This window comes from Bufo bufo, chromosome 1, assembly GCF_905171765.1.
Source record: "Bufo bufo chromosome 1, aBufBuf1.1, whole genome shotgun sequence".
In the NCBI taxonomy this organism is placed as follows: Eukaryota; Metazoa; Chordata; class Amphibia; order Anura; family Bufonidae; genus Bufo; species Bufo bufo.
Genome location: NC_053389.1, coordinates 72,520,389 through 72,545,405, shown reverse-complemented (window position 1 = coordinate 72,545,405; position 25,017 = coordinate 72,520,389). Strand labels below are relative to the sequence as shown.

Sequence of the window (25,017 nt, the reverse complement as noted above, 5' to 3'; positions counted from 1 at the left end):
AAAACCAGACATGACTGTGGACTGGGGTGGTGCTGGTTGTGGAGGAAGGCAGACATACTTTCCTTAACCTGGACAACCCCTTTAAGTGTTGGTCTTCTGACGATGTACAGGAACTTCAAAATCCTTGTCTAAGCCACCATCATCAGAATACAGTCCGCCTGTAGGAGATGTGGAGCCCTGCTGTGCAGATTATATAGAAGACACTTAAGGCCTCCTGCACACGACCATTTTTTTTTCCCATTTACTGGCCGTTTTTTGCGTTCAGTATACGGTACCATTCATTTCAATGGTTCCGCAAAAAAAAAAACGGAATGTACTCCGTATGCATTCCGTTTCCATTTAAAGAAAGAACATGTCCTATTATTGCCCGCAAATCACGTTCCGTGGCTCTATTCAAGTCAATGGGTCCGCAAAAAAACGGAACACATACGGAAATGCAGCCGTATGTCTTCCGTTTCCGTTCCGTTTTTTGCGAAACCATCTATTGAAAATGTTATGCCCAGCCCAATTTTATCTATGTAATTACTGTATATGCCATACAGAAAAACGGAACAGAAACGGAAACATAAAAAAGGAACAACGGACCGCAAAACAATGAAAAAGCCATACGGTCGTGTGCAGGAGGCCTAAAGGTCATCTTTAAATGGGTTACCCCAGGAAAAGTATTTGTATAAACTGAAATATTACTGCAATATACATGAAATCAAACTATTGTTCAGGCTTTTTATGTACATGACATTTCCCTCTCCGATACCGCCCCCTGCATTCAGAGGTGGACGCACATGCGCAGTAGTTTTCCTTCTCCCCTCCGCTCGGTGCCGGCTGATCTCATAGTGAAGCGGTCCGGACACCTTTCATTCCTTCATCCCGACTTCTAAATTCATGGACATCTATAGCTCCATCTTTCTCTAGACCAGCGGTAGGTAACCTACGGCACTCCAGCTGTTGTCAAACTACAACTCCCAGCATGCATACTGGCTCTGCTCTTCTACGAACCCTCATAGAAATGAACGGAGCATGCTGGGAATTTTGTAGGTTGCCGACTCCTGCTCTAGAAAGTGGAGAAGGAAATTGCGCGGGCATTATATACCCCATGTGTCTCTGGGGCTGCATGTGAGGGACTGTTATCTACGCAGAAGGGGAAGGGGAAGCGAACGGCACTGCTTCCTTGGACATACAGGTACTTAAAAGGAGATGCTGCCCACAGAAAAGGTAACACAGTCCTCCAGATATGGCAGTATTTTATAAAAAATATATAAAAGTACATTTGCGAAATAACCCCATTACATTGGATCTAGTGCGTTATTTATAATCTAAATGCAAAAAAAGGTCTTTGTACTATAGAAATAAAGGGGGGAAAAACTAAAACAGATATCTATATTTCGGTGGATCATCTGACACATAATATTCCCCATAGGCCTTCCACAAAGGATACGGCACCCCCCCCCCCCCCCCCCATGAAAGCAACAACATAAACCCTGCACCCGCCTCGGCTTAATTACTACATCGAAAATATCTTAAAATTTGGCCAAACATTTTATACTCATAGTAATAAACCGCCCGCATGCCGTACCTACAAACCAATATTTGCGCTTTGCATTTTGCTCAGTCGGGAGGAGAGGTTCGACCCTCGGCTCCACGGTACAATAAGGCGGTGGACCACGTGGCCAGTCAGTGGACCCCAGAACTACGTACAAATTTTATAATTATTGACCTCTATGGTTTCTACATTATGAGAAAATAGTATGCGACAGGGATAAGAGGCAACAGTCTAATAGTCAGCCCCTCTTGATTCGGACTATTCAGATTATAGTTGTAAGATCAGTTTACAGGGGGGAAAAAAAAAAAAAACTGAGGAAAGATTCAAAAAGGGATAAAAACAGAAAGAAAAAAAAAAAACACAACATAATTCATCCTCACCAATCCCCAATCATACCCTTTAGAACACTCACCACGTCCTTGTTGATCTCTGCCTCTTGACACGCAGGAAATGCATGATCGGCCAATCACTGGCTAAGGCGGGTCACTGCTGGGACCAATGACTGGCTGAGCAGGTAGTCCCAGGCTTTGGGCTCATGCACACGACTGTTGGTGTTTTGAGGTCAGGATCCGCAAAACCCGGATACTGGCAATGTGCTTTCCACATTTTGCGGAACAAAATGGCCAACCCCTAATACAACAGTCCTATCCTTGTCCATAATGCAGACAATAATAGAACATGTTTTTTGCAGAACAGCCATATGTAAAACGGAATGCACATGTAATCATTTCAGGTTTTTTGCGGCCCCATTGATGTGGATGGTTCCGCATACTGTCCACAAATTAAAAAAGAATGGGCACGAAAAACAAAAAATACATTTGTGTGCATAAGCCCCTTTCCTGCGTGTTGAAACAAGGCCTGGAAGCAAAGATGACCAGGAACCTGGTAGGGGTGCCTTCACACGCGGCAGATGATTTCCATTCATGTGAATCGAGCTTGCAGAAATCCATGTTCTTCCCGTCAAAACGTCCCCATTCTGATAAATGGAGTAACAAAATCTGCCACATGTGAAGGTCCCCCGGGCATCAAAGGAACCCATGCTTATCCTCACGATTACCTACCATCTCCGGTGTGTGTTTTTTTGGTTTGTTTTTTAGCTCATTCTGAGGCCTTTGTAATATTTTTCACCCCCCGGACAATCACTGGAGCACCTCATGGATGTCTCATCTTGTGTAAGGAGGTATCTACACCATGTAAGACTATAAACCACAGACGACTACACAAAAGGTATCTCCACCCAACACAAGACATGTTGGGCTTCACAAGCTTCTAGACACAAATTTGGCGCAGTTTTGTACAAGTTATCAGTAGTTATGACAAAAGTTCTACATAAGGCCCTGTGGCTTTGCTCCCCGACAGAATAGCCACCTCCATTCCTATGCTGGCGCAGGCGGCGAAGACCACAACCTCCGCCCGGAAGTGGAGAAGGTTGGCTTCATTAAAGTGGAGGGCGATGTCATTGGCGCATGCGCAGTAGTCATCTGTGTTGCTGCAGAAGCAAGGGCAGATACATTCTGCACGTGTCGACAGTATAGACCAGAGCTCATGTTTTCAGGGTTTCTTTAGTAGTGAGCAGGTGATATTGTTATGGCCAAAGTATCAGGACTTCCCACAGGTATTCACTCAGTGGGATATTCTCAAATAATGACTGGTGGGGGGGGGTCCTAAAAACTGGAGTTGAGAAACAGTAGTGTCGACTATGGTGCAGGCACAGGATTACAGGGCCCTGTCAATCAAGTGGACAGAGGCGCTTGTGCTGCTCCCTCGCTGCACAGAAGACCTCATCTACATACTAATAAAAGGTTATTTTGGACGGGCAACATGGGACACACCTCTCACCCTTCTCTGCCAGGGGCCTGGACCTGCTTGTCCATCCCATGGGGCTGCTGTAGGTCGTGCTTCCCAGTAAAAGCCTCCTATCCTGTCTCTAGAGCAAGCATGCACTCAGCGGCCCTTAAAAAGCCAGTGTTCGCACCCTCTACTGCCTGGCCTGACCTGAGCCCGTTTACCCTAATGACCCCTTTGCTGCCTGCCCTGATCTCAGACTTGTTGTTTCACAAATTTGCACATATGCAGCGTGCCAGGGGCGGACTGGGAGCTTAAAGTGGCCCTGGGGGGGGGGGGGGGGGAGAAAAATAAAACCGTAAAAGATGCCCCATGTTGTAGGCAAGTCCAAATTGACAGAAGGTGGGCAACAAAAGTAGGCAGGCCTGCAATACTGTAGTGCAGCACAAAAAACCTCCGCCCCCGCTGCAGTATTCCACTGTATCGCCATGCTGAGGATGGCGATACAGCTGAATTCAGGAGGACACCTGCAGCCGCCAGCCAATTGCAAAAGCAATAATTAATGCCGAGAGAATCAGATCATTATGTATCTAGCCGGAGGCAATGAGGAGGTCTTGAGTGGCTCGCTAGCCACCAGTTCACAAGTTTCCCTGTGGGTATAGCCAGTCCGCCCCTGCAGCCTGCCCTGACTACAAGTTTGCCTGACTTCTCGGTGCCTTGCAGTGGTGTCTCTGACCGCCTGGTGGTTCCTCTGCAGCGAAGTACAGATCCCTGCATAGTGGTTAAAGGTTGAAAACCAAGGGACTGCCAGGTTAACACCTTTAGGTCTAGCCTCCAGTTAGTTCCACAGCCAGTGTCCGTAACAAACATATTAGTCAGCAGGATCAACCGTATAAGGGTCCATTCACCTGTCCACAACTGTTTTGCGGTCCGCAAGACATGGATGCCGGTCACGTGTGTTTTCCGCATATTGCGGAGCGCACATGGCCTGCACCATTATAGAAATGCCTTTACTTGTCCGTGGCTGCGGACAAGAAATGGATAATTTCTATTTTTTGCGCATCAGTTTTGTCCTAATGCATTCTGAATGAAAAGCAATCCGTTCAGTATACATCAGGTTGTCTTCAGTTCCGTCCCTTTTACGGTATTTGGCCGGAGAAAATACTGCAGCATGCTGCGGAATTTTCTCCGGCCAAAATTCCAGAACACTTGCCGGATCCGGCATTAATTCCCATTGAAATGTATTAATGCCGGATCCGGTACCAAGTGTTCATGAAATTGCCGCATTGGCGCATGCACAGACCTTTAAAAATGTGAAGAAAAATAAATACCAAATCCATTTTTTCAGATGACACCGGAAAGACGGATCCGGTATTTAAAATGCATTTGTCAGATGGATCCAGAAACAAATGATATCCGTTTGCATACGGATTTTCGGATCCGGCAACGGAACTGCCTGCCGGATTCTTCTAACGCTAGTGTGAAAGTACCCTAAGTCGTATAACTTGGATATTTCTGACAGATTATAAATATCTACGGCTTTTTTTTTTTTCCTACAAATTGTGAGTGTGTTTTCCCGCTGTCCCAAAAAAAAAAAAAAAAAAAAAACACCTCACTGAATCTCCACTTCATAGATAAATCCTAACAGCGCCCAGATGGACGAGTGTTCGCTCGACAACAAAACAGAAGACATGGGGATTGGTCTTCAAATTTTGCCGAAGCCACTTTCAAGTCTCCAGCTTCTCATAAGCTTTAATACCTCCTAAAGGTTAAGCAGGAAGATGGACTTGGCTCCTCTGGTACAAGAAACGGCGAATTGTTTACCGACTTCAAACAAATATCAACTCCGAGGCACGGAAAGTTACTTAGCGCAATCCTAAGATCTCTCGTGGACCTCAAAGAGACAGATATTCCTCCGGAGCATACAAAGCACTTCACACAAATCTCTGGCATTCCTCCCGACCATCTTCTAGAATGTAGAAGGGAAGGAAGCATTCTTACCATCTGTACAGCGAATGCCCCGCAGAGCCCCTATCCCTCGATCAGTGGGGTATTTATAAAGAGAACACGGCCAAGGAACAGCCCCCGGTCTGATTGTATCTGCTCCAGTGCTAACAAGACAGCGGGAGACCAGTGGCCACCTCTCACCCAGTCCCCCCCCACCCCAAAAAAAAAAAAAAAAAAAACGACAATTAAACCACGCACGGGTTCCAAAATGACAGCCTATCGGAAATTAACTTGAGCGCAACGAGACAATAATTATATCCCCGTCACAAAAAAATAAAAAAAAGATGAAAAAGGCTACCCGTTAAAGGGAAATGTCATAAAATTCAACGTATGCATACACGCACCCCGGTAATGAGCCACTGGGGTCCGGTCACGTTCAATTACCGTACCCGGATTGTTCAGTCTTCGGATTAAGGTAAGCGCTCGTTAACAAGCGAGCAAAATCGACGCGTGACAAATGGCAGCCACATGTTGCTTCCTTTGTATGCGCGGTGGCAGAACGGCACCGGCAACAGGCCATTCATTTCGCACCCTGTGGTAGAGGGTTAAAAAGGAACTTGTTAAAAACATAAAAAATAAAAAAATCCGTAAAAGAAAATCCAGGCGACGGTGTACGTGACTCATGTCGGCAAAGAGCAGCACTAACAAAGATACATAAAATCATCCCTCATCGCGCTCCGATGGCTGAGCGCAAACTATAGGCAAGCATTACTGACCCCCGCGGAGCCAATTCTACCTTTCTCCATAGGAAACAATGATATTTATTTGTTGCTGGCTGCACGCCGTCTGCGGGGACTATTCTAATGCGCGCTGTCCCAGTCCTCAATCTACTGTACGGAATGGGAGTAATGGAGCCCCCGACCGGAAAATACAATAATATTAGAGGCCTCCTGGGAGCTCAGGGGCCACATAAAAGCAACGAGTCCCGACACCCAGCTCTCCAAATTACTACTTGCTGATCATGTCGCAGGCGTCCATGGAACTCGCATCTTTAACCCGCTATTCTGGGAGACCCCCCCCCCCCCACACCGAAGGAGCGCGGCTGACAGATCACGTTTCATTTCATTGCGTTCATTAACTTACTTTATTTTTATTTTTTTTGAAGAGTTTTGTGTTTGATTGTTTTGTGGGTTTTGTTTTTTGGGGGGGGGGGATATGGGTGTTATTTGCAGTGGGGGTTTTTTTAGGCAAAAAATTATAAATTCCAGGATTGCGAGCAGATTTTCATGCTTTTTTTTCTTTCTTCGCTACAGAAATTGACCTGCCGTTCGAATATTTCAAATCCGCTGGACGTTAACTGCAATTCTCCCCATGTTGTGAAAGAGGGTGAGCAGTGTTATTACAGCACCTCCGCCCCCATTCGCTTCTATGGGACGGCTCCTTCCTGTACAAGTGAATACTACGGAGCCGTCCCACGGCTTGTAATTACACTGCGATGTCCACGGCGAGCAGGTAAACAATGAAGGTCTTCTCCTCAAACAGCTGATTGGTGGGCGCGTCGGGCCCCCGCCAATCTGATATGGATGACCTATCCTGACCACTTTAACAAACATGAAAATCATCACGAAAATCCTAAACAAAACTGCGCAGATTTGTGCGCGTCTTTATCAGCAGTTGTGGGGCAGATTTTCTGCGTACAAATCTGCATCGTGTTGCGGTATCCTTGGGGTATGTTCACATGGGACTGAAATCCTGCAGATTTGCCATTGTGGATTTTCTTCCGGCAGATCTGCAGCACGGATGAGTTTTTCGCGGTTCTCATTCGCGCGCTGCGGCATGTCAAGTTGCATTGCAGATGTTCGTACCAGTTTTCAAATCTGCATCAAAACAGCAGCATTTCCGCGAGAAAATCCACAGCAGAAACGGCACCATTTGGTGGCATTTCAGTCATATGTGAACATACCCTTAGGCCCCATGCAGACAACCGTATGTATTTTGCGGTCTGCAAAAAATACGGATTACATCCGTGTGCATTCCGTATTTTGCGGAACGGAACAGATGGCCTATAATAGAACAGTACTATCCTTTTCCGTAATGCGGACAATAGGACATGTTCTATTTTATTACAGAACGGAAGTACGGACATACGCAAACAGAGTACCTTCCGTTTTTTTGCAGACCCATTGAAATGAATGGTTCCGCATAGGGTCCACAAAAAATTAAAAAATAAAAAAAAACACGGAAAGAAGATACGTTTGTGTGCATTAAGCCTTAGGGTCCATTCACACGTCCGTAGTGTATTGCGGATCCGCAATACACCCGGCCGGCACCCCCCATAGAACTGCCTATTCTTGTCCGCAATTGCGGACAAGAATAGGACATGTTCTAATTTTTTTGCGGAGCCACGTCCCGGAAGTTCAGGGCCGAAGCCCGAAAGTTTGGGGTCGCGCTCCGGAAATGCGGAGAGCACATAGTGTGCTCTCCGCATCTCTTCCGGCCCCATAGAGAATGAATCGGTCCGCACCCGTTCCCGATAATGCGGACATGTGAATGGACCCTTAAGGTGGATTTTTTGGGGTCAATGGCCTTGTTTGTTATATCACAGCATGCTCTGGGTCTGGCGTCTTTTGCCCCTCATTGACCTCCATCGTGCTCTACAGAGGAAGGGACATTCCTATAATAAAAAAACGCAAGTGTGGTTCATCCTGAGCTTCCTGGTTCACTAATATGCCACAGCTACATAACAGACAGGACTACCGAAATACACCCAGCAACAGAGAGAGTGAGTAAGGCCCCTTTCACACGGGCGAGTATTCCGCACTGAATACCGACCCATTCATTTCTATGGGGCTGTTCACATGAGCGGTGATTTTCACGCATCACTTGTGCGTTGCGTGAAAATCGCAGCATGTTCTATATTCTGCGTTTTTCACGCAACGCAGGCCCCATAGAAGTGAATAGGGTTGCGTGAAAATCGCAAGCATCCGCAAGCAAGTGCGGATGCGGTGCGATTTTCACGCATGGTTGCTAGGAGACGATCGGAATGGGGACCTGATCTTTATTATTTCCCTTATAACATGGTTATAAGGGAAAATAATAGCATTCTGAATACAGAATGCCTAGTACAATAGGGCTGGAGGGGTTAAAAAAATAAATAATAATTTACCTCACCTTAATCCACTTGATAGCGGAGCCGGCATCTCTTCTGTCTTCATCTTAGCTGTGTGGAGCAACAGGACCTGTGGTGACGTCACTCCGGTCATCTCATGTGACGTCACCACAGGTCCTGTTGCTCCACACAGCTAAGATGAAGACAGAAGAGATGCCGGCTCCGCGATCAAGTGGATTAAGGTGAGGTAAATTATTATTATTATTATTATTTTTTTTTTTTTTTAACCCCTCCAGCGCTATTGTACTAAGCATTCTGTATTCAGAATGTATTATTTCCCCTTATAACCATGTTATAAGGGAAAATAATACAATCTACAGAACACCGATCCCAAGCCCGAACTTCTGTGAAGAAGTTCGGGTTTGGGTACCAAACATGCGCGATTTTTCTCACGTGAGTGAAAAACGCATTACAATGTTTTGCACTCGCGCGTGTTCCCGCAACGCACCCGCACATTTTCCCGCAATGCCCGTGTGAAAGAGGCCTAAAGGTCACTTTGGGCAATCCAGCATCCATAACACGGCACTCCGCCCTTAGGCCCCTTGCAGACGAGTGTGTCTGGATTAGGTCCGAATGCGTTCAGTAAAAAATGAGCGATTTCGTAGGCAAAGTCATTCAGTTTTGCCTGCGATCGCGTTCAGTTTTTATCGCGCGGGTGCAATGCGTTTTGATGCGTTTTTCACACGCGTGAAAAAAAAAAACCTGAACGTATACAAATATCTTTTAGCAACCATCCGTGAAAAACGCATCGCATCCGCAATTGCTTGCGATTTTCACGCAGATCCATTCACTTCTATGGGGCCTGCGTTGCGTGAAAAACACACAATATAGAACGTGCTGCGATTTTCACGCAACGCACAAGTGATGCATGAAAACCAACGCTCATGTTCTCAGCCCCATTGAAATGAATGGGTCAGGATTCCATGCGGGCGCATCACACATTACGCCTGCACGGAATACTCGCTCGTCTGCAAGGGGCCTTAAAGAGTACCTGTCAGCAGGATCAACGCTATTAAACAGACTGCCTGGTAGGGTTGATCCTGATGATTAAACAGATACCTGCCTTGTGAAAATCAGCTGCAGCATTTAAGAAAAAGACCTTTTTTATGGTCTTGTTGCACTGAAAGCCTCGTTTGCGTGAAGTATTTTTTGTTTTGTTTTCTTGTTTAATCAGAAGGGTCAACCCCGTAAGACAGGTAGTGTTTTAAATCAGAAGGATCAACCCTTCCTACTGGGGTAGGCCCGGATTGATAGGGTTGATCATGCTGTCCGATGCTCTTTTAAAGTTGCATGTACTTTTCCATCATCTGATGTTTTCACTATGTAAAAGGCTACATGCACACGACCATGGGAGTTTTGCAGTCCGCAAATTACGGACCAGCAAAAAAAAAAAAAAAAAAAATGCCTAAAACGGACAAGAATAAGACACAGGGTTAATGGGCTTGTGCAGTGCCCGATACCGATCACCTATCCACAGGATAAATCATCAAGATCAGAAAAGTGGGGGTCCGACTCCCAGCACCCCCCCGATCAGCTGTTTGTAGGGGCCACGATGCTCCCTCAAGCGCTGCATCCTTTTCAGTGTGTACTTGCGCCGTCTACACTGCCGCGGTGGTGCAGGGCGATTACAGCCTCCTGCCCTGTGCAGGTCAACGGGACAAATAAAAAGTGTAAACACCCTGCGCCACCTGTAGATGGCGAGCATCTGATCGGCAGGGATGGAGGGAGTCGGAGCCCTATTCATCCGATATTGATTGTTTATCCTGAGGAATCCCTTTAAGGCTACGGTCACACAATTGTAAGTGTTTTGCAGTCCGCAAATTGCGGATCCGTAAAACACGGATACCGGCCGTGTGCGTTCCGCACTTTGCGGACCGCACATGGCCGCCGCTATATAGAGGATACCTATTCTTTTCCGTGGTTGTGGACAAGAATAGGACATGCTCTATATATTTTGCAGGAACAGAACAACGGATGTGGACAGCGCACGGCGTGCTGTCCGCATCTTTTGCTTGGGTCCGCACCCGTTCCGCAAAGGGCAGGTGCAATCCTATTAAACGAGGTATGCCAAATGGCAGGGTTGATTCTGCTGATTAAAATGATACTCATCTTGTGAAACTCGGTTGAGGCATTCCCAAGAAAAAAAGAAAAAAAAAAAAATTATAAAATTCTATGTGCAACTGAGGGCTTCGGAGCACCGAGTGGTGAGGCCAGCACTGGAAAGGTGAGGAGCACCAGGGCTAGGCTCCGCCTCTCAGCGCACTGAAACCCTAATTTGCGTAAAGAATAAAAAAGTATTTTTTCTCAGAAGACAAATATCATATTAATCAGCGGGATCAACCCTATATGTCTGGTTTATGAAAGGTTGATCCTACTGACATGTTCTTTAAATTTTAAAGAAAAAGTACCAGTGCCTACATATGTAGCCTTTGGACATCTCCTTGGCATCAAGTGAGACTGTACTGTAAAGCCTGCAGTTTACATGGCGGCAGAATTTTACCAAGGACACCCCACCAAAATTCCGCCACGGGGGCCACGTGTTGTCTGCCTCCTATTGTATTCTGTGGGAGGCACCGCTGAAGTTTGCGGGCTGGCGGTTCAAAGCTGGGTCCACGCCAAGACGGGGCGTGTCCCTTCTTGGGGCAGCGTGCGGACAGTCAACGCTTGAAGCTGCTGCGGCTGTCTGCTCGCGGCCTAGCTCTATTCAATGAAGGTAAGCCGCGAGCAGGGCCCTCGGCCCGCTAAAGTTAACAGCTGCGGAATACACGGAGGATTGTGACCTGTACGGACGGGCCCACAAAACTATTGCTGCGGTTTTCACCGTTGACTTTAATAAAGCATTGTGTGAACAGGTCCTAAAAACGCCCCACAAGAAGCAGAGCCACTCCCAGGAGATCACGACGCCTCGCTCCTGCAGTCCCATGTAATCTTCCATGACACGTGTGTGTGTGGCCGCAGCGGGGTTGCAATCCACTCCAGATCCAGCCGTCTGCTTGGCAAACCCTCGGGTGCATGCAGAGTTATTTTTATTTGTGCACTGCCTGATTTAGCATGTTACAAAAGGAATGGCGTTCGTTTTATTGGCAATTCGAAGTGACAAATGAGGCGTGAAATATCATCAGGACAGAGTTTAAGAGAAAAAAATGAAATACTCAATTTAAAGCAACGTCGCATATTCTCCCTCCTTCCCATCTCCCCACATGTGGGAAAAAATAAAAAAATATGACAAATTCTCCACTTTACTAAAATCTGTATTTCAAGCAGGGCCGTAAATCTCTGCATGCCACGGCTGAAGTTTCTAAAGGAACATGATGGCACGGCAGCCAGCCTGTCTCATAGGCCAAGGGATGGCATCGCCTTAGGCACTTACCATCCGAGGTCTACGACACCGACCTGGACGCCCACAGGGAGAAAGGGGTTAACCGAAAAACCCCGCAACCCAGTAAATGTCACTTGTCACACGCAGGCTGGATCATTCATTAGTAAAGGGGGGACACGTCCTCCACCCGCAAGCAAAGGCCTCATTCACTTAGTGCATGTACGACACAGCCATGAATAGGCGCATTGTTTGGACAGAAAAAGGCAGCTCCAGCCCTCTTGCTCCCGGCCCCCGCGTCCTCCAACAACCCCCTCATTTGTCAACCAAAGGTTCCCTCAAAGGCTCTCTTGTTCCCTTCCTATAAATACCCCCCAAAAAACGGCTCCGCTTCCCTCCGTGACGCCAAAAAACCCAAGGGGGTGGGAGCAGAAGATGCAGCATGTCCCGGGCCACCAAGGTCATTGCTGATCTCAGCTACCAGGTCAATGAAGGCTGCAGAAGGAACTTGATGCCCAGGGTGATTGGCGATCGAGAAAAACGGATCCCCAAGGGGGCGCAGCAATCACGTTCTGGCCGGCACCGTAAACCTCCTCGATCATACACATCCTAAGAAGAATGACCTGATGAAGGGTTAAGGTCCTCCAGAACCACCCTTCATACATGGCACACCGGGAGGATGGCAGAGGTGAGCTGGCATGGAGGTGAAAATTTAATCGATGGCAACTTTATTTTTAGTGCTCTGTATATGGGGCCAACATGGTCAAACCACCATGCATGGTACATAAAAGGAAGAATGAATGCATGCTATATACGGTGTGGGGACTCGCTCTGGTGGACGCAGTATAGAGGCAACAAGTTCTTTGGATCAAACAGTTCAGTGTTTTATTCACACTTTAGGCAAGTGACAAAACAAGCAGTTATAATCAAACATTCACCTTGCGATGTTGGTGGTAATTCACATAATGTGGCAATTCTGCCTCAAAGAGTCCTTGCTGATAGCAGCACCAACCTGTTTTCACGCCAAACAGGTAGCAAGCCTTCATCCAGACACAAGGCTCCCAGATCCCAACACAGAGACATGGCTTCTGAGCCCAGCTGCCTATTTAAGGACAGCCAGGTGCTGTCAAAACCCAGATCTGCATTTAAAATCCATTCCGGTATTTGACCTCACCTGGCGGTAAATCAGCCCAGCAGCACATGCTGGGAGGAAAATACCTGTTTTGCCAGACCAAACCTCTCACTGGGTCACAACGGTTACTAGGCGGTCCAGGCGCCAATGTTCTTTATGTTCCATGACATCTGCCATCTGGGGATCATGCAGTTAGGGGGAGAGGTATTTTCAGACATCTCTTGGAGCATTCAGGGTTAACCACCCCTCCACAACACATGAATTGGTAAAGGTCATCCTCTTTTAACGAGGCAACAAGTTGTGAAAGTCAACGCTGAAGAAAAACCAGTCACTGTCCCAGTGGCATCCATCCATTAACTCATATTATACAAAGACGACTTCTGGATAACGAGAAAGAGTGACATCTTAAAGGGGTTGTACGCGATTAGAAAAACATGGCTACTTTCTTCAAGAAATGGCGCCACACGTGTCCATAGGTTGTGTCTGGTATTGAGGCTCAGCTTCATTGAAGTGAATGGGCCTGAGCTGCAATACTGCTCGTGACCTGCGGACGGGTGGGGCATTGTCCTGGGAACAAAGCAGCCATGTTTTTGTAATCCCTTAAAAGGGGTTGTCCGGGATATCGATAGCTTACCCTCAGGATAGGTCTGCAATATCTGATCGGGACCAGTCCGCTGTTTGAAGAGACAGCGGCACTGCAACCTTCTCATAGGTGAGAACAGTGCCGTCCGTTGGATAGTGGCTGTGCGTGGTATTGCAGCTCCGGCCCATTCAACTTAGTGTCTGAGCTGCGCCTAGGCCACGTGAGCGATGAATGTGATGTCACTGGCCTAGGAAGAGCTGATCAGTGGGGGTGCCAGGAGTTGGAACCCACCTCCACTGATCAGATATCAATACCCTATTCTGAGAACAGGCCATCTATATCAAAATCCTGGACAACCCCTTCAAGGAACCAAACTAAGGGGTCATGTACACGAACGAGTGTGCCTTGTGCGGTGGACCGCAAATTGCGTTCCGCAATGCACGGAGATCGTTCATGTGCACATGGTTTGCGGATGCGGACCCATTGACTTGTGGTGCAGAGGCACGGACTGAAATCCACTACGAGGTGCTTCCGTGGGCATCCGATCTGTGTCTCCGCTCTGGATCTTGTGGATTGCGGACCCATTCAAATGAATATAGGCATGGGGCACATATGTTCGTGTGCATGGCCCCTAAATATAAGGAGCCAGCATCTCTATGGGCTTGTAATCTAAATGAAAAACGATTCAAATGGACCTGGCCTCTAGTTCAACGTTCCCCAACCAGTGGCTCTCCAGCTGTTGCAAAACAACAACTCCCATCGTGCCATGGCAGCCTGCAGCTAGTACAGCATCATGGTAGTTGGAGAGCCAGCTCTGTGCCAAGATACCCAACTTGGAGAATCCATACTTGTTAGAAGGAGCCCTTCACAAGGTGTTCATCAGAGAATGTCTCCCTGCCGATGCACCAAATGACCAGCTGGAAAACCTGGCAGGAAGTGTCCTATTTCCCTGCAGTGCCTCTACAGGGGAAAAGAAGCATTACACAGTGAGCATTCAAATCAATGTCCTGACAGGACAGGTCCTTCACGGCGAGACACACACTCTTTGTCGCAGTCTGCCTTTTGGCCATCCTGAACATGGGATGTCCATTGGCTTAGAATTCTCTAATACAGGATTTAAAACTGGACAGCCCCTTTAAGAAGCACAAGACATTATATACAGTAGAAACGTTAAGTACATAGACTCCATGTGAAGGAGATGCTTTAAGAAGCTAAATTCTTCAAAGAGAAAATGAAGCCTACAGCAGCCTTCAGTGGCCTGTTTCTACAGTCCCTCAAAGGGCAGGGACAATTATGTTTTTCAAAGGCTTTGTGGTGTCGTTCACGACTCTAGCCCATAACTATGAAAATGTGGTCAATTTACAATCTTGCTATTAAATAGTTATTACTCAAAGGTTCAAAAGACAGATGCATCTAGACCTCTTCTTCTCAAGAGCCCCACCCATGGCCAGATCTTCAGAAGGTATAGAGACACTACGGCTTGTACGAGATCAGACCTCCTGGGTGTCTGTAAAGAAGCATAAAGCTTAGGGTAGGTTCACAACAACTGATCTGTCAGAAAAAACAAGAAAAAACTACGGATCAGAACGGAAAACGAAACAGCAATGTGAACCTGGCCATATGGCGGTATTATTTATGCACTGTACAGCACAGTTAGGCCTCATGCACACAACCGTATTTTGTTTCCGTGTCCGTTCAGTTTTTTTTGCGGATAGGATGCGGACCCATTAATTTCAATGGGTCCGCAAAAACCGCGGACAGCACACCGTGTGCTGTCCGCATCAGTATGTCCGTTCTGTTGCTCCGCAAAAAAAAAAAAAAATAGTGCAGGTCCTATTTTTTTCTAGTTTGCGGACAGGGATAGGCATTATTACAATGGATCCGCAAAAAAAAAAAAAAAAAAAAGATGCCATACGGAACGTCATCCGTTTTTTTTTTTGCGGACCGCAAATCACATACGGTCGTGTGCATGTAGCCTTAGGAAGATACCTGTGGTTTTCTTTAAGCGCACCTTCGTCATGAAAAACGAACTGAAAATAGTAAGCCAATTGCTGGATTTCTGTGCGGTCAATCAGAAATGAAGGGTTCAGTCTTCTTGCCGTGTGCCAGGCGCGTGGGGAATGTGCCATCTCAGGAGCCCCCGCTGACACTTCGCGGGTCAATTAGTGTCCGAGTGTAATAAATGATAAGACCCGAGTGCAGGAAATGTTATAAAATAATAAAGCAGCCATCGCCCGTCTGTCAGATCAAGTGCCGCTCCAGCACTGATGCCCCGCGCCGGTCTCTGTAGGTGTCGGACATACGTGTGCTCGCTGCAGCCAATCATTGGCTTCAGCCGCGTGCCATACATGCTAGCATCAGTGCAGAGGCCAGGGATCAGCTTCAGCACTCACGTGGACATCAGGCAGGTCATCCCTGCAGGACCAGCTGGGACCACTGGCGCATCGGTGCTAGAGCGGAGCTGCCTTCATCAGATGGACGATACTTCTGACCAGCTTCTGTACCAGTTTAGAACAGGATGGGCAAATTCACCAACGACCAGTCCGTGCTGAGAAAATTGCAGCATGCACCATCCTGATCCGATTTTTGCCCGCAAGGGATTGGGTCTGCGAGAAAAATGGACTGCGGAAGAAGGCCCAGCCATGTCCAGTCCGTTAAAACGGCCTAATGGTTGACGTGCAGGTAGAATTTATAACTTCTGTACAAATACCAAGAGTTCTCTCTTTTTTTTTCTTTTTTTATAGGTTTTCTGGAAAATGTATAAATTGACGACCTATTCTTAAGAAAGGTCATCAATATAGATGAGCGAATTTTATATTTTGAAATTCGTTCACGCTTAGTTTACTGGTAAAAGGTGAATTGCGTTATGGATTCCGTTACCACGGACCATAACGCAATTCTAGGACGAAATGCTTTTAGGAGGTATTCCGTTATTCTTTCAGGCATAATAGAAGTCTATGGGGCTGCAAAACGGATCCGTTTTTCATTCAGTCATAGAATTGCGTTATGGTCCGTGGTAATGGAATGCATAACGCAATTCACCTTTGACCAGTCAACGACGCGTGAACGAATTTCAAAATCTGAAATTCGCTTATCTCTAGTCATAATGGGGGAATCTGACTCCCGACACCCCTGCTGCCCAAAGCACAGCGCCCCACACCGTATAGTGGCTGTGCTCAGTATTGCAGCTCGGGTGAATGGGACCGAGCTGCACAAAGGCTATGTGACCGATGGATCTGACAACCCCAGGGTGAGGTCACAGCGTCTGCCCGAGTGTCATGGCTCCTTCCACCACTGAGGATTTCAGGAGTCAGATGGTCATCAAGTAAAAAGGTGCAAAGTTCTTAGATCTTCCACATCGCAGCATTCAAAAGTTGGAGGGTCCGGGTAAACAAGACTCCCTCTATGGCAGGAATGGCCAGCCTGCGGCTCTACAGCTGTTGCAAAACTACAATTCCCACAATGCCCTGCTGTAGGCCGATAGACAGTCTGGGCATGCTGGGAGTTGTAGTTTTGCAACAGCTGGAGAGCTGCAGGTTGGCCATCCCTGCTATATGGCAATAAACCGGACATCCCCCAGGACGGGCTCACTCACACCCATCTACTCAAAAATCGAGGCACCGCGAGAATTAGTCGTCATTGCGATTCATCTGAAAGATTACAAATGTACCAGTCAGGTTGCGGTGGGTAAAGTCAGCTTCTACATTTTGTGGACAAGAATAGGCTTTTTGACAGTGGGTCCCGGGGAAATTGTGGGATGCATACATACCAGATTCGTATTTTTGCAGATTCGCGGTCTGCGGACCAGCAATTTAATGCATTTTTCTGACTGATCAGTCTTACAAATGCCATCAGTTGGCATACGTTTTGCCGGATCACTCTGCTGCAAGTGTGAAAGTAGCCTAACTTCAAGACTTCTGCCATCTCCCATGTTGCAGTCTCAGGGTCATTTCTAGTTCTTATTTTTATCGTTTTTACCTATACGTCGATTGCCCACCCATGGACACTGAACCGCCAGGAGTATTATAGGTTATTTTGCTGTGCATATATCATTGTGACCCGATCCTGAGATTCCTACAAAATAATTCTGTAGAAGGATCCGAGAAACATCAGCAAATTGCTTCATTGATGAGGAGCTTTACTCTAGGATCCCATTATGTCCCATTCTATTAGGGCTCATGCACACGAACGTATTTTCTTTCCATGTCCATTCCGGGGGTTTTTTGCGGACAGTATGCGGAACCATTCACTTCAATGGGTCCGCAAAAGAAATAAAATAAAAATAAATTATAAAACACGGAAGTTACTCCGTGTGCATTCCGTTTCCGTATTTCAGTTCCGCAAAAAAAATAGAACATGTCCTATTATTGTCCGCATCACGGACAAGGATAGGACTGTTCTATGAAGGGCCAGCTGTTCCACAAAATACCTACGGTCGTGTGCATGACGCCTTAGGCCGAGTTCACACGAACGTGTGTGACCCGTGCCGATGCTGCGGGCCGCAATGCACGATCGCCGGCCGTAGGTCAGCCGCATAGGATCGCGGACCCATTCACTTTAATAGGTCCGCGATCCGCCGGTTCCGCAAAAAGATAGGACATGTTCTATCTTTTTGCGGAACGGAAGTACGGGACGCAACCCCACGGAAGCACTCCGTAGTGCTTCCGAGGGGTCCCGTTCCGCAATTCCGGACCCATTAAAGTAAAGGGGTCCGCATCCGTGATGCGGAATGCACACGGAACTTGTGGCCGCAATACGGCCACGGATCACACACACGTTCGTGTGAACTAGGCCTCAGAGTCAGGTGTCCAGGCTTACAACAACCTCTAATCCTTTCCGGAAGTCCCACTACAAGGTCTCATCCTCCAGTGTCGCCCATCGCTTACAGAATACCAATCAAATGTGCGGTCAGAATGTCCGCCACACACCCTTGTGGATTCCCTCATAATCCATAACGAATGCCTAGGCCAAATTAGCACAGACAAGGGGTCAGCAACCTCCTGGACACCAGCCATTGTGAAACTACAACCCCCAGCATGCACCATTCCCTTCTGTGGGGGTTCCAAGAACAGCCAAGAAAGTGTGCAGTTTCTGGTTGATGTTTTATTGTGCGGCCACCAAGAACGTCAACTTGGCTTCTGCAATGGACTTGCCGATTGTGGGGGCTGTGAAGTGTCGGACCGCCACACCCATCCTATTAATAACCCCTTTAAGGCTGCAACCACTTTCTTGGGGCCTTGTACGGTCTTCATACTATTGGAGTCAACAATAGTTTACAATATTTATCTAGTTTATTATAATATTATTAAATAGGGAAAATATATTATTAACTATGGAAAGTACAACGAGACACAAAGTAGCAGTGAACGTCAACATTTGGGGTCAGTAAAACTTGGGTCATGACGAGCCGAGCATGCCCCGGCACAATCATACTGCCCCCTGTGTATTACAGGCTTTCCTGAGCGGCCGGCCAGGAATGAAATCAATGACATACAAAAGACTGACATAAGATCCATTCACTCTAGAAAAAAAAGGAAAGACGACGGCCATGAATGGGGCTATAGAGGGTCCTGACGTCACCACATCTGGGGTTGTTTTTAGGCGCATTCCTACAGATAACTCACCATGCATGGGGTCAACTCTTAATATGACCAGAATTGAACCCATGTCTGCATACCGGAGGGGGAAATCTTACCCAGGGCTGTGCAAAAGTTGCAGGCAGGTGTGGAAAATACTGCAAAGCAAGAATGCTTTCAAAAATAGAAGTGTTAATAGTTTAAATGTTTTCTGCAGCAGAACAACGACCCCCAAACATAGAGTCGTTGTCATTAAAGGGGTTGTGTCTTCTCATACATTGCTAGGAGATGCCACCAATGTCAGAGAGGGTCCCAGAAGTGCCCCCCTTCCCCAAAAGTGAATGAGAGCACACTGCACATGCTTACGTGCTCTCCAGTCACGTCCGACAATATATTTTCAGAAGTCGCACAGAAGGGAACGCAGAGCGCACCGCGCACGTACAGCCGCCTCTCCATACACCTCTATGGGACTGCCGGAAAAAGCAGAGCCAACACTAGGCTATTTTCATAGCTCTCATATAAAAGTGAATGGAGGGTGGCCACACTGTCAATCTGGAGACAGGAGCGGGTCCCAGAGGTCTAGTGATATGCCACCAAATGCATGCAATGAGACAACCCCTTTAAGAACCATCTGGAGTGTAGAGAAGAACAAGGGATGATATGGACTCCACAGAACCCTGATCTCAACATCATCAAGACTGTCTGGGATTACATGAAGAGAAAGTAGTATTTGAGCAAGCAAACATCCACAGAAGATCTGTGGCTAGTTCTCCAAGATGTTTGGAACAACCTCCCTGCCGAATTCCTTCAAGAACTGTGTGCAAGTGTACCTAGAAGAACTGATGCCATTTTGAAGGCAAAGGGTGGTCACACCAAATATTGACTGGATTTAGGGTCCTATTACACGGACCGATGATCTATCCGATTATCGGGAACAAAGCAAATGCTCCCGGTCACTGTCAGATCATCAGTGGAGATGAGAGCTGCATTTACATGGAGCAATCCCCTCCGCTGTATAGGGAAAAGCAATCCAATCCAGCAATTTCTCGTCCCCATAATCATTGCTCCAGTGCAGCAGATCGCCGTTTAGACACCACGATCTGCTGCATACGAACGATTATTTTCTGTGCCGCCCGAAAGACACGATCACACAAGGAACCAGCAAACACTGGCAGATTATTAGGAATGAGCGTTTATACAAATGCTCCTCCCCGATGACCTGACAGATCTTCAGTCCGTGTAGAAGGGCCCTTAGAGTTCTCTTTTGTTCTTTCACTTTGCGTTTTGTTACTTGATTTTAAAAAAAAAAAAACGACTTAAAAGAGTATTTTCTCCACTGCCTAAAACTTTTGCACATTACTGTAAATGCCTGCCTCCAGGAAAATCTAAGGATTTTTTTACTTCTGTTTATGTAGGGTTTACTTTTGAAGCTGAGAATAGCAGGATCATCAGATAAGCAACCATTGCCATCTTTAACGTGTCGACCTTCTCCATCAGGTTCTTCCTCACCACACAAATGTAAGCCGTCAACATAAACACCAACCACCACCACAGGTAAAGGCTGCTCTAATTGAATGAGTGCACTGTGACCATAGGAACGATCCTACATAGTCATGGCTCCTGTAGGAAACATCCCCTGTAGGAGCAGCAGTTGATCTGTTCCTACTTGTTGCTCACCGTCTCCACCTGCTCAACACAAAGCTGCGGTGAACCTAAAATTGGCTTGGACGCACAATAAATCCAACTGATTATTTCGGTTTCTGGATTAAGGCAGGAGGACAGGACAAAAATAGGCACAAATCATGTACGTTGTCAAGTAAAATAAGAGGGGAGGACTCTTCATGAGCTGGAGGAGCTAGGTTCTGGTGGACCATCATAGGGTTTAAGAAGAATGAAGGTTCTAATGATGGTAGGAGAACAGTTTCTGAGACCTTCCACAGCCAGGGATTGGTCTGAAAAGCCATAAATAACAGTAGCCTTATAGATGGCAAAGAGGAACGCCCCAACAGAGAGAGGATAAGCGAGTACGTGGGGATGAAAGAGTCAACGTTCAAGTCAACAGTAAGCAATGAAGAAGACCTGTACGATGACTATGGTTGTGACTGAAGACCATGATTTACGTACAGTACTCAAGTGCAATACTATCAGGGTAATAAGTGTATACACAATACCTAAAATTCCTACTACTACTTAATAAATGACCACAATCATGGCACAAATCTACTCTTCTGAAGCTTCATCCCAGTTTACGGCAACATCTCCACGCTCGGCAGTGCTATTTTTCCTCTAATACATGCTCCATGAGAACAAGACAGGAGAATATTACTGCATGATGGGCGGAGAGAGGGAGACTGGATGGAGGATTTTTCAGTAATGGCTAAAGGGTGGGCAAAGGCTTTGCAGGGAGTGCATCTGTGTGATGGACACGAAGCTCCAGAGAACTATTTCCTCCGTTTTTGTTCTCCAAATGCGAACACTGCCCTCTTGATTCAGAGCCGTGCCAGAACAGTTGCAGCCTCAATCTCGAAAGAACACAAAAATATATATATATATAAAACACAAAACCAACAACGCAGGCCATCCTGACTATACCAAGTATCTCTCAACCATCCTACATCTTCTCTGCTGCAAGCCATGCAACACACCAGGGACCTTCCTATCCTGAAAAAAAGCTAAAATTGTTGGACGGGAAAGAAAGGCTGGAGCCATGGAGCAGCTCTGCAGACACTTTACCACCGTACACATTACACAGGCATCAGGATGAGGGAGTCAGACTGCGGAATCACAACTGGAATGAAGAGCGGAGGGGAGGGGGGGTTATCTCAGACGGATACACTAGCAAAACAACCCACATACTGGAATGAAAAGATTCCCAATGAACAATACTGGGATTTGAATCTGCACATACATTACCCTCCCCCATTCCCAAAAAAAAAAAAAGCCCCCTGCTGGATCAGTGACCCCCCCCCCCCCCCCTCCCAGGAGAGCAATAGGAGGGGGAGGGGGGGGGGGTCAAGCAACAGTTTGAAATCAATCATACTTAAACCTTAAAAGTAACTAGAGCTTTCTGTCTGCAGACTGACACTGGTATGAGAGAGACACCCAAAAAATACCCAGAACACGGCAAGAGGGACATGAGCGCCAAGTCCACTGTGCCCACATAGAAGATGTATACCATGTAGCATTATCCATGGCATGCACAATCAGAGCGGTGAGAACATACACCCCCCCCCCCCCCCACGCAGAGCTGAGCACATTCATCCTCTGTACACGGCACTACGCAGGGAGTTATCCCTCTCATCACTGGAGATAGGGCTACAGCAGTGCTGAGGACCCCGAAATCTAGCACCGTCACAGAGAGCCCAGCCCCCCACAGAAGAGAAGAAGATCTGCAGCTTCCCACACAGCTACAAGTGCCATGCAACAAGTGGCTGGAGAGAAGACAGGGTTAACCGGTGTGGACATCACCTGCGCCCCCCTGTGCCAGTGCCCGCTTTCCCTCCCTTCTCGCTCCCCCATTTCCTTTTGTTCTTCTCCTTTCATCTTCTTTCCCTCTCATCTCCCTGATCCTTCCATCTCTCTTTCATGTGAAATCTCTGTCCTCCCCATCCCCCCCAGACTGGACCCAATGCCTCCATACTGGCACATCCCCAATCTTCTTCTCTCCTCTGTTAGCATCTCTGTGCTCCACCTATAGAAGACTATGAACCTCATGCCTAAAGTTCTGCCCTTTTACAGGCTGGCACCCCAAATACCCTTCTGCCCCATGTGTGCCAGTACTATACCCCCCTGCTGCCCCATGTGTGCCAGTACTATACCCCCCTGCTGCCCCATGTGTGCCAGTACTATACCCCCCTGCTGCCCCATGTGTGCCAGTACTATACCCCCCTGCTGCCCCATGTGTGCCATTACTATACCCCCCCTGCTGCCCCATGTGTGTCAGTACTATACCACCCTGCTGCCCCATGTGTGCCAGTACTATACCCCCCTGCTGCCCCATGTGTGCCAGTACTATACCACCCTGCTGCCCCATGTGTGTGTCAGTACTATACCCCCTGCTGCCCCATGTGTGCCAGTACTATACCACCCTGCTGCCCCATGTGTGCCAGTACTATACCACCCTGCTGCCCCATGTGTGCCAGTACTATACCACCCTGCTGCCCCATGTGTGCCAGTACTATACCACCCTGCTGCCCCATGTGTGTCAGTACTATACCCCCCTGCTGCCCCATGTGTGCCAGTACTATACCACCCTGCTGCCCCATGTGTGCCAGTACTATACCACCCTGCTGCCCCATGTGTGCCAGTACTATAACCCCCTGCTGCCCCATGTGTGCCAGTACTATACCACCCTGCTGTCCCATATGTGCCAGTACTATACCACCCTGCTGCCCCATGTGTGCCAGTACTATACCACCCTGCTGCCCCATGTGTGCCAGTACTATACAACCCTGCTGCCCCATGTGTGCCAGTACTATACAACCCTGCTGCCCCATGTGTGCCAGTACTATATCCCCCTGCTGCCCTATGTGTGCCAGTACTATACCCCCCTGCTGCCCTATGTGTGCCAGTACTATACAACCCTGCTGCCCCATGTGTGCCAGTACTATACAACCCTGCTGCCCCATGTGTGCCAGTACTATACCCCCCTGCTGCCCCATGTGTGCCAGTACTATACCCCCCTGCTGCCCAGTGTGTGCCAGTACTATACCCCTGCTGCCCCATGTGTGCCAGTACTATACCCCTCTGCACTAGTGCCATCTTCCTAGTCAGTCTGGAGTTGCCCCTGCCCAGTTATTGCCCCTCTGTATCACCCTCTTCCCATGCCAGTCTCCCCAGCACTATGCCCCCATCTCTCGCCTCCAGCTGCCGTCTCTCTCCCCGCAGTCCCTGCGCTCTCCTCTCCTCCAGGCTCCCGCATTCCCCCCTCTCTCCAGCCTTCCTCCTCTCCCCCCGGGCTCCGCTCCCCAGGTCTCCCCTTCTCTCGCGCCCCCCGGTACCTTGCTGGAGTAATCCGGCTCGGAGCCCGCTGATCAGGAGAAAGAGGCGGAGAGCGGCTCCGGGCTGACTCGCCATGTTCGGCACCTGCTTCACTCTGCAGCCTCTGCTCTGGCGATAATCACATGCTAATCATATGCTAATCCATTCAGAAGGAGGCTGGCGCTACTCGAGAAGACACGCCTCCCGCCCTCCGCCCATTGACGTCACGGAGGGCCGGGTCCGTGACGTCAGTGTGCCCCGTGAACGGCTCTTAACCACGTGTGTGAGAAGAAAAAGTAACAAACGGCTGGGGTAGGGGGCGTGGCTATAGAGGCTGGGAGGAGGGGAAGGCGGGGCCACTGAAGAACAGGGAGGGGAGGGGGCGAGGTGGTTGCGCTGAAATCTCAGGCGCGCTGTGAGGACGCAGCACCGGCAGAGAGCGGAAAATAACGGCTGCGTGTGAACGGGGGGGGAGGTAGAAGCACGGCGTGCGGTGCCGCATGCAGGAGTAGTGTGCGCCTGTGAAGATATACGTAGTAATGTGAGGAATGGGGTCCGTATTTCTGTCCCTGAGTCCAAAGGCGAGATAGTGCCCCCCCCCCCCACACACACAGGAGAAGAGAGAGTGCTGCCCCCTGCAGTCAGAGGAGAAGAGAGAGTGCTGCCCCCTGCAGTCAGAGGAGAAGAGAGAGTGCTGCCCCCTGCAGTCAGAGGAGGAGAGAGAGTGCTGCCCCCTGCAGTCAGAGAAGAGAGAGTGCTGCCCCCTGCAGTCAGAGGAGAAGAGAGAGTGCTGCCCCCTGCAGTCAGAGGAGAAGAGAGAGTGCTGCCCCCTGCAGTCAGAGGAGGAGAGAGAGTGCTGCCCCCTGCAGTCAGAGGAGGAGAGAGAGTGCTGCCCCCTGCAGTCAGAGAAGAGAGAGTGCTGCCCCCTGCAGTCAGAGGAGAAGAGAGAGTGCTGCCCCCTGCAGTCAGAGGAGAAGAGAGTGCTGCCC

General features: G+C 48.2%; 1 protein-coding gene across 4 annotated transcripts in view; it reads right to left on the bottom strand.

Annotated features, from left to right (window-relative positions):
* CADM1 (cell adhesion molecule 1) overlaps positions 1–24,156 on the bottom strand; it is a 277,335-nt gene extending 253,179 nt beyond the window's left edge. For all 4 annotated transcript variants that reach the window (XM_040426205.1, XM_040426210.1, XM_040426215.1 and 1 more), the window contains exon 1: positions 24,049–24,156. In XM_040426205.1, the coding sequence (XP_040282139.1) occupies positions 24,049–24,124 (76 nt within the window). In that variant the 5' untranslated portion in view covers positions 24,125–24,156. The remainder of the gene's footprint in view (positions 1–24,048) is intronic.
* Between the last annotated feature and the right edge of the window lie 861 nt (positions 24,157–25,017).